The following is a 14,732-nucleotide window of genomic DNA, read 5'->3' on the forward strand; positions in this document are numbered from 1 at the left end:
CATTGCAGTACCGCCAGGATCGGCCCAAATAAAATAATCCAAACATAGTTCACTACTAGAATTGCCATGTTGCTGTAGAACTTAATGCGCAAATTCTGGAATCTGTATACGTGCAGTTGATACAACTTACAAGTGCTCTGTACCTTAAGTAAAAAAAAGTTTGAAGTGTTGTACTTATTTAAATTTATCTTAATTTAAATTAAAAAAAATAGGTTTACGTTTTGCTACTGCAATAAATATATACAAAAAGAAGGGTGCATACAGTTATATCAGGCTGTACTTTCCCGTTTTTATGGGTATTTTTCGTCTTGGCAGTTATTATTGTAGAACCCCTGATGCATTTTGTATGGAACTTATTCATTTTTTTTAAATTTTCATTTATTCTCTTATCTAAATCTTTTTCTCCTATAACTGTTACAGTTCTATGTTCGCCAATAAAATATTAAAAAATTGATTTACCAGCAACAGCCTTCACCTTCGACCTGCACACTTGAAGAAGAAACTATTTTTATAAAAAAAGAAACTGATATATGACAGACAAGAGTATTACATTTGAATAAAAAACAGTATAGAATATGTCTATAGAAAATACCTACATTCGTTACTGTGTCCATGTAGCGAATTTAAATAAACAAAAAAAAAACAGTGGAAATAACATTTTTATTCTGTTTAATATAATTAATATAAATTGGCTATATCATTGTTTTGTTTTCTTTTTCTTCGGATTTTTGGGCTTTTTTATTTTATTTTTGCCTTTCTTCACAGTTCTTTGCTGTGCTCTAGTGTCTTTCTTCATTCTAGGATCAACCATTTTATAAGGACCCTTAACTCCAGCCGGTTTCCTGGGCCTTTTAGAAGCAGTTGCTTTCTTGGAAACTACATAAGTTACTTCCTTCTTCTGTCCAGCCTTCGCTTTCTTATACAATCTAAAAACACAGAAACGTCAAATAAATGAATTACACTCAGGCGTTCCTATTTTGATTCAGAACACTAAAATTTTATAATTTAATTCAGCAATTTTTTTAATACATACACAGACAGTAAAGAAATTATTAATTTTATACAGATGATGTTCCACAATACATTTGTAACTTACTGATTAATTTGTTTCGCCTTCTCTTTATCACTAACATCTACATTTTCCATTATCGCTTCTATTTTCTTCTTTGCCCTTTCCAATTTTTTAATCACGCGCTTCTTCTTCCTTGCTTTAGCCTCAATGACTTTCTTGATTGGTCTCACATTTAAGTCTTGCAATTTAGATGAATATTCATCAACTAATTCCTAAAATATGATTTAGTACGTTAATACAAATACAATTTAAATCCGTTTTCTTTATCACCTTGGGTACCAGAGTTTCTTTCCTCATGTGCTTCGATTCATCATCAACAAACCAATCAGGCAAACCCACATCATTAAAACTATAACGATTCCATGCAGCGTCTACAATATCACGTTTAGTTTTTCTACTATTTATCATCATCGTTCCCAAGGCCAATTCTTCTTCTGTAAGTTTTCGTTTGCCCAATTTGCCTATAATTTAAAATAAATTGTTGTCACTTACAGTAACCTGATTCATTAACTAAGCTTTTATAAAAAAATAACTCTATGAAAAGACAAGTTCATTTTTAATATTTTAAACTTTACTACGGTCACAATGTATTTTTTTTTTTATATGCGACAACTACAACCTTTTTGATAAATGTTAAAACACACGGCCAGGCAGGGCTCCTTTGATTTTGCTTTTTATATGTATGGAAGTAGTATTAATTTGGAAAAGCCAAAGTACAAAATTATTACAAATCTCTATTTGGGTAATTTTATTCACCTGCGATAAAATAATTATTTACGTATATGGGGCATTCTAAGCATCATCATCAGTTACTGAAATAGTTACTTAGTTTTACTAAATTAATTATTTCTAGCATTTGACAATATTGTTTCGATAGTATGCTGTCTTAAAACTAATTGAGGATGAGAATTCGTACATTGTCGAAGTGTCGAAAATAATTGCAGTATTTTTCCAATTCAACTACAATTGGCTATCTTAAATGTACTTTTTTAAACATATCTACAGCACTACCATTTCTTTCAATTGTTAGGTGCATCATTATCACTACAAAGTAATTGTTATACACCATTTTTTGTGAGAGGAAGTAGACACATTTAAGAAGCACAAGACAGATAAAAAGAATATAAAAAAACTGCATCAATTTTCAATACTCCCGTAGTATCGACAAAAGTAAAAAGTAATTAATGTTGGAAAATCTTGTAATTTAAAAAAGATGTACAAAACAATTTGAATTTAATCAATAACCAGATTGAAGTATTCTCCACGACTTCCCCACTCCTTCTGTATAACTTGTAGTTTATACAAAATTGGCAGTCTTAATAATAATCGCAAATAATCAAAACAATATAGTCGTGTTGAAAATAAATAATTTGGAGAAACTATATTGAGTTTTGTTCATNGTAAAAGAAATGCAGGAATTAGTAGGCTGTCCACCTGAAGGAATAAAAGTTCAAATCAATGAAGAAGATGTTACTGATATACAAGCAGTTATTGAAGGCCCTGCTGGTAAGTAAATCATTAATAGAAGGTATTTTTTATCTTAAAAAGAATGTTCAATGCTTAGGAACTCCTTATGTAAATGGTTTATTTCGTGTAAAACTGGCATTGAGTAAAGATTTTCCTCAGTCTCCTCCAAAAGCATTTTTCTTAACAAAAATATTTCATCCAAATGTAGCAGCAAATGGAGAGATATGCGTTAACACACTAAAAAGGGATTGGAAACCAGATCTCGGTATTAAACATATACTTCTTGTAAGTAAATGCTTAAGTAATTACTTTAGTAATTTTGTAATGCTGAATTCATTTGTAGACAATAAAATGCCTATTAATTGTTCCAAATGCAGAATCAGCATTAAATGAAGAAGCAGGAAAACTTCTATTAGAACATTATGATGACTATTCCCAAAGAGCCAAAATGATGACTGAAATTCATGCTCAAGTGAGTGGCGATATCATTTTTTTAAATATTTTTTACAAAAGTTGCACTATCGAAAGTCTCATCACTAACCTTTTTCTTTAACTATATCAAAACCATCTTTCTCGCTTGTTTCCGATTCCTTTTTCTTGTTCTTCTTTGAAATTTCTTTTAAAACTTCGTAATCGCTGTCAGAATCGCTGCTGCTTTCACTATCTGAATCATCATCATGAATAATTTTCTTATTTTCTTGCGCCTGTTTTTCTCCCTTTATCTTCTTAGATTTTACTTCCTTATTCGAGGTGCCATCGTCCTCCCCTAAAACGACTGATCCCTTTTCCTTATAAACTTTAATTAATCTATCTAAATCGGCATCTTCTTCGTTTTCTCCAATAAGGTCCTTAAACGCATCCCTTTCAAAGAACAAATTCGCTTTGTGAACGCGTTTCTCTTCTTTATCTCTATAGTCTAGATCAGTTATTAATGGATGTTCTTTGACCTTTTTATTTCGTTTTGGTTTGTTATCAATTTCACCCTCTAGTTCATCACTATCAGAATCGCTACCTAAACCTGTAAATGTTTCCTTTTTAGTGTCTCAAAAAATTAATTATTTGTAGTTATCTTTTAATGTTAGTTGTATATGTTCATTACTTTAGACTGTTCTATTAAAATATTCTGGACAATTGGCTTATTCTACATTAATGAAGAAGACGAAATAACAAAGATTGTCATACCTAAACCTTCTTTGACACCGTCTACTTCCTCTTCTTCATCAGTTTCCATTTCCAATTCAGAATCTGAGTCTTTATAGTATAATCCAGAATTGTCCAAATGGCCTTCTCCTTTCTCATACCTCTCAAATTTCCTTTTTGGAGATTTTATTTTATCGTCATCACTGTCAGCAACTAAATCAGGATCATCATCAAGCACTTTTTTCATTTCAGTTTTATCTGAAATTTGCTTCAATCTAAACATATCGTCGTCTTCCATTTGTGGTCCACTGTCTCCTTTAAGAACCATTTTCAAATTCAAACGTTCGTTTAATTTTTTACGTTCTTTCATTGTCTTTTTTCGTTTACGTTTCAATTCTTTACGCTCTTCCTCCTTTAATGAATAAAAATTGCATTGTATGTTATTTAATTTAATCATTTGGATTTATAAAACCTGTAATTCAGTTATTTCTTTTGCAATTTCTTCAAATTCATCTTCCTGGTTTTCTTTCTCGTTATTTTCCTTAATGGAATTTTCTTCAACCTCTTCAACTTTAGCAGGCACTGCTAATTCTTCATGAAGAATTTTCCACCATGCAAGTAATTTCCTTAAATCCTTCCGACCAAGGACCTTTATATCTTTACAACATTCTTTTATTTCATTTGTGGTCTTTTCATGATTACTTATAGAAGTGTCATCCAATATAAACTAGAACCAGAATATTTAATACTTCATGTCACTTTAAAATTGATAATACTATGAATCACTGAAGCGAAATGAGTAAATGATCTTCTGATTAAAAATAAGAATACATTAAAGCCAATCTTAAATTGTACAAGATTGATATGATTATACTACACTTTCAATGTCACCGGCTCTTGGACTATTTAAAAAATAGGAGGTGATATAAGAAAAATTCGTACAAATACCTTCAGCCTCTTTTCATATAGTATAGATAAATAATAAAGTAATGTAAGTCCAATAAATTTAATGAATTTGAAGGATGTTACTGTTTAGTCAGAATATTTTATGAATTCGGTTAGTTAAGGGTCGTTTTCAGAGAAGCGGATAATATTTTCAAATAGACATGGTTAAAAAAATATATTCCACACGTTTCCCAAATTAGACAGTTTCCCTCGTGCGACACAGGAAAAAACGCTGACAAAGAAATGTGTAATTTCGATATTCGGTGAACATTTTGCTTTACCTGTAGACAAAATTAATCAGCTCCAACATTTGGTATGAAATCAAACAACAGGTATTATTAATCCTAAGTGATAGTTATTGTACTTAAATCGTATTGAATATTACACGAATGTGTATTATTGAAATTATAAAAATCCATTCTATTGATCGTTCTCCCCCATTTCATAATCAGTTGTTTAATCAAAGCAATATTGGGGTTAAAAGTACTTTATTTATTTAAAGAACCACAGCCGCCGTTTCGCCCAGATTATTACGCTTTCAGCATTACATTTTTAACTAAAATTATAACCAGGTAATCTTGGAAAATAGATCAATGTGGCCCATTCTTATTAAAATTTACACCTTACATTGTAGTCTTGAGAACGTCCAACAACCTGGGCGAAACGTCGGCTGTGCTTTTTTAAATAAATGAAATACTTTTAACCACAATATTGCTTTGATTGAACAACTGATTATGAAAATCCTTCATGTTTAATACTCGTTATAAAATAACTTCGCCTGTTTTCCTACCTTCTCCTGCATTGGTCTATTTGACGATGTTGTTTCAAAAAAATGCACATAATGCGTTAATAACATGAGTGTCCCTATTTGAAAAATAAAAATTTTACCCCCTACATCAAATAAAAAAGTTTTTCTATGTTGCATAAATTTTCTTGTCATTTATGTAGGTGGATGAAATATTAGTATGCAAAAAATTACTTAAAAATTAAAAACTGTCATACGAGAAAAAATATACACAGTTTTTATTTGCTAATTTGCTATTACAAAATAATTAAATAAAATGCATCTACGAGGCCTCTATCGGGAAGTAGCAAAACATTTCAACTAAAATGAAATATATATATCTTTAAATATATCATTAAACAGTAACACAATGAAAACAAATAATTGAAAGTTTATCTAAGTAGTATTAAACATACAAACAACAAATAAATGACAACCATCTACATTGTTTACAGTTTTAAATCAATCAACAAAAGGCAACGTAGATTTTGATAAACGTTAACCGTGTGCAATAGCTTGATGAAAAGATAGATGGCACTAAACAAATAATAAGGGTTCATATCAGAAAACTTCAAAAACTTTTAAACTTATTAATTGTTATTATTTCTCGCCCCTTTTATGAAAACAAAGTAATTTACAGATAAAAAAAACTAATGGAAAATAGAAATTACGCATTTTTTTTATGGGCACTTTTATGAGAAAACCATGAAAAACTGAAAGTAATTCGTGAGATGTTTTTTTAAAAATTTAAATCCCCTTCTTCTTGATGAGATTTTGTCGGTAGCCTTGCCCCCCTTTTTGAGTTCACGAAATTAATGGGGGTTTCCTAATGAACAAAAAGTAGTGCATGGGGTGTTTTTTTAAAATTTTGAACCACCTTCCCCTTGGCAAAATTTTGCCGGTAACCTTGTCCCCCTTTCTTTTGACCTCACGTAATTAATAAGGATTTTGATGAGATTTTGCTAAACCCTTCATTTACGCGACGTACGAGTTCAATTCTGACCTCAGAATTGCTTCAGTATCTATCACAATTTTCAGAAATTGTAAAATCAAAACTAAGAAATTTTATTTTTGGTCTGAAATAAAACGATAAAACAACCAAAGCAGTAGCCGAGATATCTTTTTTCGCTCAGTTAATTCTAGCCCCATTAGTTACCCTAGCACATCAAGATTTTGGAATATTTTAATTTAAATATCCAAATGTTATCCATTTGGCTTGTTTGGATTTGAAATTTGGACATTCTGAAATATTAATATTTTAGAACAATTCTGAGGTCACATACGAGATCATCTTCGAAAAATGCATCGAAAATGTACTCTTTATGAAGTTAACAATAAGTTAGCATTATTCAAATTGTTAAATAAATATCCTCGTACATTTATCAAAATGTCATAGTTTAATAGTTTAATTGATCTGTAATCATTTTTTATGTGAGCTCCCAAAAATTGTTCGCGTCCCTTTGAAGTTCACAACCCCCCGTTTGAGAGTCACATTACGTAGTTATAAAATACAAATATAAATTATAAAATAAATCAATTGATTTCAACTTTACCGTTAGAACCGTTAGATTCTCTTACTTATTTAAGAAATTAGACGATGAATGATTTGAACAAAATCGATCCGTAAGTAAGTTACTTGGTGTAAGGTAGATGGCGTGAACCTTACAAACGGCGGTTAATAAATAAACGTTATTTTATGAGGAATCATCAAGAAACTGTTTTCGGTATCGCTTCTCGGCCTTTTGGCTAAGATCAAAGTGTAGTATCTGTTCTTATCAGCTTAATATCTGATACGCCCCGCATGCGGGGCCAGTATATTAAACTGATTTTTGGAAATTGATGGAGATTTAAGAGCTTGCTCTATCTCCGTCGCGGGTTGGCCTGGCATTGCAGTACCGCCAGGATCGGCCCAAATAAAATAATCTAAACATAGTTCACTACTAGAATTGCCATGTTGCTGTAGAACTTAATGCGCAAATTCTGGAATCTGTATACGTGCAGTTGATACAACTTACAAGTGCTCTGTACCTTAAGTAAAAAAAAGTTTGAAGTGTTGTACTTATTTAAATTTATCTTAATTTAAATTAAAAAAAATAGGTTTACGTTTTGCTACTGCAATAAATATATACAAAAAGAAGGGTGCATACAGTTATATCAGGCTGTACTTTCCCGTTTTTATGGGTATTTTTCGTCTTGGCAGTTATTATTGTAGAACCCCTGATGCATTTTGTATGGAACTTATTCATTTTTTTTAAATTTTCATTTATTCTCTTATCTAAATCTTTTTCTCCTATAACTGTTACAGTTCTATGTTCGCCAATAAAATATTAAAAAATTGATTTCTAGTTTTATCTTAAACTGTCTTAAACTTTATAAAATGTCGTCACATTGCGCCATTGCAAATGACCGCGCATCGCGCAAACTCGTGGGACAATCAACCAATCAAATGACATTTCGTCAGCATAAGGTTAGTATAACGATTACGTCTGTCATTATCTTGTTTATTCTCAAATAATCTAGAAACAGTAAATACAGAAACCAATAGAAAGTAAGAACAAGCGTAGTGCTATTTTTGTTGTGACGTTACTATCATAATTATTATTAAATCGTTGATAAAAACAAGGCGTTAAGATTGTGCTCATAAGAAATCAAACAGACTCGAAAGATATATATTTTTTGCAATTTGATTTGATTCGAGAAGAATTTGTTACGGTGCGGAAAAAGTGACAATCGCAAATAACAATGGCGCCAACAGTTCAGACCTTCATGAATTCCTTCGAAAATCGATTGTAAGTTTCACTTAATTTTTAAATATAGTTTTATCATTATTTAATAATTATTTTAAGGGAGCCAGAAGTTCGACAACATCTTAAAAATGTCTACGCCTGCCTTACAATGTCTACATTGGCAGCCGCCGCAGGAGCTTCAATACACTTGTTTACAGACATTTTACAAGCTGGCTTTCTCTCTGCTATAGGAAGTTTAATTTGTTTCATGCTGCTAGTGTCAACTCCAGATGAAAATGGAAAGAAACTGCATCTTAGAATTGGATACCTTCTGGGATTCTCTGCATTATCAGGCGTAGGATTGGGGCCCCTTTTGGAATTTATCATCTATATAAATCCTAGCATCATTGTCACTGCACTGACTGCAACATCTCTGATATTTGTCTCATTCTCAGTTTGTGCAATGCTAGCAGACCGAGGAAAATTTCTTTATTTGGGTGGCACTTTAATGTCGTTGTTGAGTACCATGATGATTCTGACACTTGCAAACCTTTTCTTCAATTCAACTCTCTTATTCCAAGTTCACTTGTACCTTGGCCTCTTGGTTATGTGTGGATTTGTACTATATGACACCCAACTTATTATTGAGAAACGTCGTTTTGGTAGCAAGGATTTTGTTGCACATTCCTTGGATTTGTTTGTGGACTTTATTGGAATCTTTCGCAGACTCCTTATCATCTTAGCCCAGAAGGTAATGAATAATAAAGGAAAGGTAATTAAATTATGTACTTGAATGTTGTGAAGAAATAGGTTTTTATCATTATTTGCAGTTTCTACCTTTTAGTTTATCTTTGCCATTTGGCAATATTCATTATTTTTGCTCTTGTATAATATTTGTTTTTATTTTGATATGGTATATTATTTTAATTGAAATCTCTTGAAAAAAACGCATTATCATTTTATCAAGGTTTTTAGTCTGTTTATAAGTATTAAGTAGATAATGAATTTCATTAATTACTTAATATTTAAGAAATGTACACAATTACCTTTCACATTTTATTTTCAGTTAAATTTTTTTGTTTATTTGCTGCATATAATTGCTATAGTTACATAAGTTTTACTTATTTTTTAATTTTTTTCTGTGCTACAGCAAGTAAGAATGCTTCATCTGTTTCTACAGCTTTAGGCATCATATTTTTTGAACAAATATTTATTAGTGATACTTTTTTCTAAAATGTTACATTAGAATTTGAGCTGGGGTACCATAGAAAAGGATACTTAATACAATATGTAGTTATCCACTTTCACTCACGAAATTTTTATATGTAAGGTAGTAATGAGAATCTTGATAAGCAAAAAAGACACTGAACATTATTGAAAGTATGTCTGTATTTTTATGCAACGTTTCGTTCGGATTTATTGATATCCTCATCAAACAGGCTAATGAAAAATTTTGCATACAATTTTATATCAGACAACAAGTGCATTACTTTTGTAGTCCCTACTAGTGAGAATAGACTGATGACTTCAGAAGTACTGCTATTGTCTAATATATAATTGTGTTTAAAATTTTCCATTAGCCTGTCTAATGATGGTTTAGGAAATCTGAACGAAACATCACAGAAATAAGTGCAGACATATTTTTGATAGTATTGTCTTTGTTCCCCAAGATCCTAACTACTACTTTATCTTTTTAGGCATAAACTGATACAGAATTCTATATATTTTGGAAGTAAAGAAATGCTAATAGTACAGCTTATCAGTCCTGATTATTATTGTACTCCTCTAAAGTGTATAAACAGATAATTTTACTTCAGTAAATTAAAAAAAAAAAGTGTCAAAATGATGTACCTATGTTCATTTCGTTTTCAAGAATATTAATGTCTAGTAATTGTTTTAGGAGCAGGAGCCTCAAAGGAAGAAGAGAAACTAAGCAATATCAACAAAAATATCTTTGTATACATAATATAATAACAAACATGTATATGAGTGAGGTTGAGGATTGTAGGTATTTGTTTAATTAAATTTCTGGTATTTTAAAAGATATGAGTTACACTTTGGTAGGTTGTTTTTTTTTTTTTAATGAAGTGATATATATTTTGAAAGGAAAATTAAATTTATTGTACTGTAGCTGTATTTCTTAAATAAATGTTCTACTAATGTTGTGATTTACTTTTAAATATTTGAATATATTAACTTCTACTTGATGAAAATTTATAGGTACTCAAGAATTATATAAGTACTACAAAAAAAGCACAGAAATTTTGGCAAATTATAATACTTGGAGCGTTTAATTACTATACTTTAGTTTATTGAGGTGATTGGTATTGTTAAACTTTTCTTGGCCGTTTCATTTTACTCAATATATATAATTATACTCTCTGTAGACCCTTTTCTGGTAAAAGAAATATGAGTGTATTAACGACTTACTCCCTTTTAAACGGAAACGGACATGAAAATTGATAATCACTCTTTTAAATGAACGATTCAGTTTAAAGGATTGTAATGTTCCTTTACTACAATTAAAAAAATATATTTTGAAAGTGGTTTAAACGTGTATTCTATGGTTTAACCGTTCCCTTTTATAAACGGATCCTATTAAACAAGCAAATTTTTTGATCCTGAAAGTGAATATACTGTATTCAGTATCAAATTTCAATGTATAATTTCGATAAATAATACAAGTCGAAGATGTTTATACAATGAGATGGCGAATATCAACATAAAAAATCTTTGAAATTGCTTTGTCAATTGCGAGATTTTGTACGACTTGCGATGTGCCCGTCCATTGTGTGGTCCCACACGGCGGGAACTTCACAGTCTGCATTGTGTATGCTTGTTATATGCATTCGCAACTTATTCTGTTCAAAAGAGAGCAAATAAAAATCTCTTAGATATCACTGGCTATTACTTATACAATTTTTTTACAATTGCTTTTTGAATTGTACATTTATTGTTTCCTTTATACCCTGGGTTATACCTAGCTGTAGTTTCTTAAGGTCCAATTGATTTTACATAATGTTGAATGTATATTAAGTGCCACTTAACATGGTATTTTACTCATTTGTGATGAGCTATGGCCTGCATATTAACGAAAATGTGTTGTAGTTATATTACCGCAATCACGCAATTTAATCATTTACCCATTACCATGAAAACGTTATCGTTAAATCATTTTACAAAACGTAAATTAAAAATATGGATTAGAACTCGAATTTTGTCGACGACATATTTAAATATACTTTTAACAGGAAGATAATACTTTAATTTTGAGAACTCATTTATTATGATTTATTTTTTTTTTATTGTAAGTTTTTGTTATTTTGCCTTGTCGACACACAGGGATTAATTTCTCCTTGTAAACGTGCATTGTGTCAAATAAATTAATATTTACCCTTAAAAAAGGTATATTATTTGTTCAAAAACATTAATACATGATAACTTCGGATTTTGTTTTTTATTAATTAGATCAAAAATTAAACAATAACATGTTTTATTTTTCAAAACCTTTTATTACAAAGTAATGAAAATACATTCACAAGAAATTCTATTACTAAGCTACTTTTATGAGCCATTTTTTAAAATCATCCAGTCCCTTTTTAGAAGAGTAATTGTCTTTTAATATTGCACATGTTTCAGCAAAAGACACTTTAATAGGCAGATCTTCAAATTTAAATTTTTCTCCTTCTCTTCCCAAGAAAGCACTTTTCTGGGCCTTTAAATCTACAGATTCTAACTGATGTGATTTTGTAACACGTAAGAGAGCACTACAAAAGAAAATGGGCATCAAACAATTATTGACTAATTTTTTAAATTCTTACAATTCTTCCTCTAATTGTTGTTTTAAAAGATCATTATTTGAAGCTGTAGAAATATCCTGTTTGTTGCATAGAACCAAAACAGGTAGTCTGTTATTAATAACAACAGAGTCTGACAATATATTATATAAACATTCTGCAGTATCTCTTAAATTGGCTGAATTTAATGTTGAGTCAATTATATAAACTAATGCTCTTGCATTGGATTTATATTTATCAAAGAATTTGTATCTTAGCTGTTCATGTCCAGGAATATCAATAATACGAACAGTGCCCTAAAAAAATTAACCACAAAAGTTTTTTTTTAAGAATATAATATATAAAGCTTACATTATTTGTTTCATAATCTCCTATATTTTCTTTAATTGAAGTAAATGTTTCTACATATTGTCCATGTATTAGCTGGGTGAAGGTTAATGTCTTGCCACTCTCTCGTAATCCAACCAACAAAATACTTCTACGAGACTTCCTTGCTCTTTGATAAACAACATATAAAACTAAAAATTTACTTTTATGAAAAAAAAAAAATACCAGTTGAATTCAACACTCACTTAATGTAACAAGTACGGTTAAAACGGAAATTATTAATTTTATGTAGTTACTATCCATTATACCCTATTGATTTTATAAATTAACGATATTGTTCTATCAATAGGAACGTTATCCTTTCTTAAAACATCACGAAAACGACACCAAAGAATCACTCACACCTTCCTCGTTCTATTCCAGCTGTTATTTTATATTTATCCTTTTTAATTAACGATTGATTAATGATTAAAACACAAATCATAGAAGACGTGGAAGTAAGTGAGGTTATATTTTATCATAGAATGTTTATTATAACCATAGAGAATTATAACAGACCATAGATATGATGTAATAATTCATTCACAAATACACTTTCGTCTGCATATACAAGAGACTATTTTAAAATTCATTTATGAAAAAGCTTAGCTAAGTTTTCAATTAATAAATTAGTTACTAATAATTAATTAATTAGTCGCAAACTATTAGTAAAAGTGAATGTTTAACAATTTGACCTTTCTATAGATTCTGTAGGCTTATTATACGTGGAACTTTTTTTTTTTATCTTGATGGCATTTAAAGTATGCAACGCTATCATTTTAATTTTTGATTTTCTTTAAAAATAGTAAACCGTCTTTCATATTGTATTTTATAATTACAATTACATAATATTTACATTTTTACATAAATGAAAAAATTTAATGTGAAAGACATTAAAATGCAACCTGTTAGAGAAAGAAAACGTTAAAAAAAATGCGCTTTATAAATTGATATAAATAAAAATTTGACGAATTAATCTTCCTTTTTCTCTACTTTCTTCTCAACATATGTTTTTTCTTCACTTACAGCTTGCTCTTCGACCTTAACATTATTGGAATTCCTGGTTTTGAATAGTATATGAGCCTGCTTAAATTTGATTGGAATCACCATAATAGTTGTAACAACATTTCCCGCAAACAGAATAAAAAACATAATACAGAGGACTGTTACATGCCAAGTTGCAGAGGGCATTTTGCTAAGCTTATACAAGGTATATGCATTATACAATTGGAAAAAATAACCAATAAAAAGGAATGGTAACAGAAAACTTAATCCTCTCCACATCCATGAATGAAAGCCCTCAATTGTAATATCCATATTGTACCGCTCTCCCAGAGCTTTTAATCTGTACAATACTCCTCTTTGATATCGGAATTGTAAATATTGTACGCAACTTATATAACAGTTAAACCATATAAACTGATTCCTAAACAATGTCCATGTCTCATTGTCAGGCCAAATTAATAAGATTCCAGAGGCAGCTGTAGATAGAAAATGATGAAATCTCCACCAACCTTTAATTCTTGAACCATTAATTTTTAAAATGCTCTCACGAATCGTTAAAGTGCAATAATACCACACCAGTAAGAACATAAATGATAGTTCTAATGGTCTGAATCTTGTAAACAAATTAATTACAGATATAATAAATGCTATTATACTTAACACTAATTTGAATTTTTCATATTCATCTTTATACTTAAACTTCTCCTCCTTGTTTAAAATAGACACATTTACATTTCCCAAGATAATTTTTAAATACAGCCCGTTTTGTTTTGGTAAAGTTTGTTCTATTTCATATAGCTGAGCAGTACGTTTTGCTATATTATTTTCCAAGTTTTCTATCCTTTTGAAATTAGAGTCCTGGTATTTTTTTAACTTAGCTAAATTTTTTGAAATAATTCCAATGCGATAACGCTGATGCGTGATGTGCTTTTGGCATTGCTTTTGATATGAGGAAAGTTCTTCCATTTTTTCTTGATACACTTTGTTAGTAGCCTCCAATTCTTTATAATCGCTGGAAAGCTCTTCCCACTCATCGAATGGATTCACTTCTTCACAAATTACGTTAACCATGATGAATTTTCCTTTCGAACTTTTTAATGCTAATAATTTTTAATAATATCACCCATATATATTACCTATACGGAATATTGTAGACTATCGACTTTTGGAATTTGGTTTTCTAGCAGCTATCTATGAAAATATCATTACGTCAAAATTGGAAACTTTTAATTATCTGTGGTTCATCTATGCTGGAAACAAAACAAATTGTATGCAAATTGTAATAATAATTAATTGCAATGAACGCAAAGTAACGTTGTTCTGTTGTGTTTAACATAAACTTAAGAGTGATTGTAAAACATTCAAACAACTTTAATTATTTACTAAAAAATATATATTTATGTCGTACTTGTACGTAGACACGTACGACT

At 30.0% G+C, this 14,732-nt stretch overlaps 5 protein-coding genes and 1 non-coding gene across 6 annotated transcripts; 3 read left to right on the top strand and 3 right to left on the bottom strand.

Moving 5' to 3' along the window:
- Window positions 1-680: 680 nt before the first annotated feature.
- Window positions 681-5,426, bottom strand: LOC108740962 (pre-rRNA processing protein FTSJ3). Its single transcript, XM_025977924.1, has 7 exons — window positions 5,415-5,426; window positions 4,152-4,406; window positions 3,722-4,091; window positions 3,081-3,557; window positions 1,343-1,533; window positions 1,097-1,284; window positions 681-926 (listed from the first exon to the last, which is right to left on the bottom strand). The coding sequence occupies exons 1-7, from the start codon at window positions 5,424-5,426 to the stop codon at window positions 698-700; spliced, it is 1,722 nt and encodes a 573-aa protein (XP_025833709.1). The 3' UTR covers window positions 681-697.
- LOC108740961 (ubiquitin-conjugating enzyme E2 S-like) lies at window positions 1,703-3,026 on the top strand (the record flags this gene model as incomplete). The annotated part of the gene is made up of 4 exons (XM_018475506.2): window positions 1,703-1,814; window positions 2,462-2,578; window positions 2,637-2,824; window positions 2,883-3,026. Coding segments are annotated over exons 1-4 (561 nt in total), but the record flags the coding sequence as incomplete, so codon positions are not given.
- Window positions 5,427-7,134: 1,708 nt separating the features above from the next.
- LOC112905451 lies at window positions 7,135-7,326 on the top strand. The gene has a single exon (XR_003231800.1). It is a non-coding gene; the product is annotated as a U2 spliceosomal RNA (small nuclear RNA).
- A 566-nt stretch (window positions 7,327-7,892) lies between these two features.
- On the top strand, window positions 7,893-10,178 carry LOC108740973 (bax inhibitor 1). Its single transcript, XM_018475526.2, has 3 exons — window positions 7,893-8,197; window positions 8,255-8,885; window positions 10,035-10,178. Exons 1-3 carry the CDS (start codon window positions 8,151-8,153, stop codon window positions 10,065-10,067), a joined length of 711 nt encoding a protein of 236 aa, XP_018331028.1. The 5' UTR covers window positions 7,893-8,150; the 3' UTR covers window positions 10,068-10,178.
- Window positions 10,179-11,609: 1,431 nt separating this feature from the next.
- Window positions 11,610-12,765, bottom strand: LOC108740967 (signal recognition particle receptor subunit beta). Its single transcript, XM_018475513.2, has 4 exons — window positions 12,504-12,765; window positions 12,283-12,449; window positions 11,956-12,227; window positions 11,610-11,901 (listed from the first exon to the last, which is right to left on the bottom strand). Exons 1-4 carry the CDS (start codon window positions 12,559-12,561, stop codon window positions 11,688-11,690), a joined length of 711 nt encoding a protein of 236 aa, XP_018331015.1. The 5' UTR covers window positions 12,562-12,765; the 3' UTR covers window positions 11,610-11,687.
- Window positions 12,766-13,107: 342 nt separating this feature from the next.
- On the bottom strand, window positions 13,108-14,711 carry LOC108740966 (transmembrane protein 120 homolog). The gene has a single exon (XM_018475512.2). The coding sequence runs from the start codon at window positions 14,371-14,373 to the stop codon at window positions 13,270-13,272; it is 1,104 nt and encodes a 367-aa protein (XP_018331014.1). The 5' UTR covers window positions 14,374-14,711; the 3' UTR covers window positions 13,108-13,269.
- Window positions 14,712-14,732: the final 21 nt, after the last annotated feature.

This window comes from Agrilus planipennis, unplaced genomic scaffold, assembly GCF_000699045.2.
Source record: "Agrilus planipennis isolate EAB-ADULT unplaced genomic scaffold, Apla_2.0 scaffold309, whole genome shotgun sequence".
NCBI lineage: Eukaryota > Metazoa > Arthropoda > Insecta > Coleoptera > Buprestidae > Agrilus > Agrilus planipennis.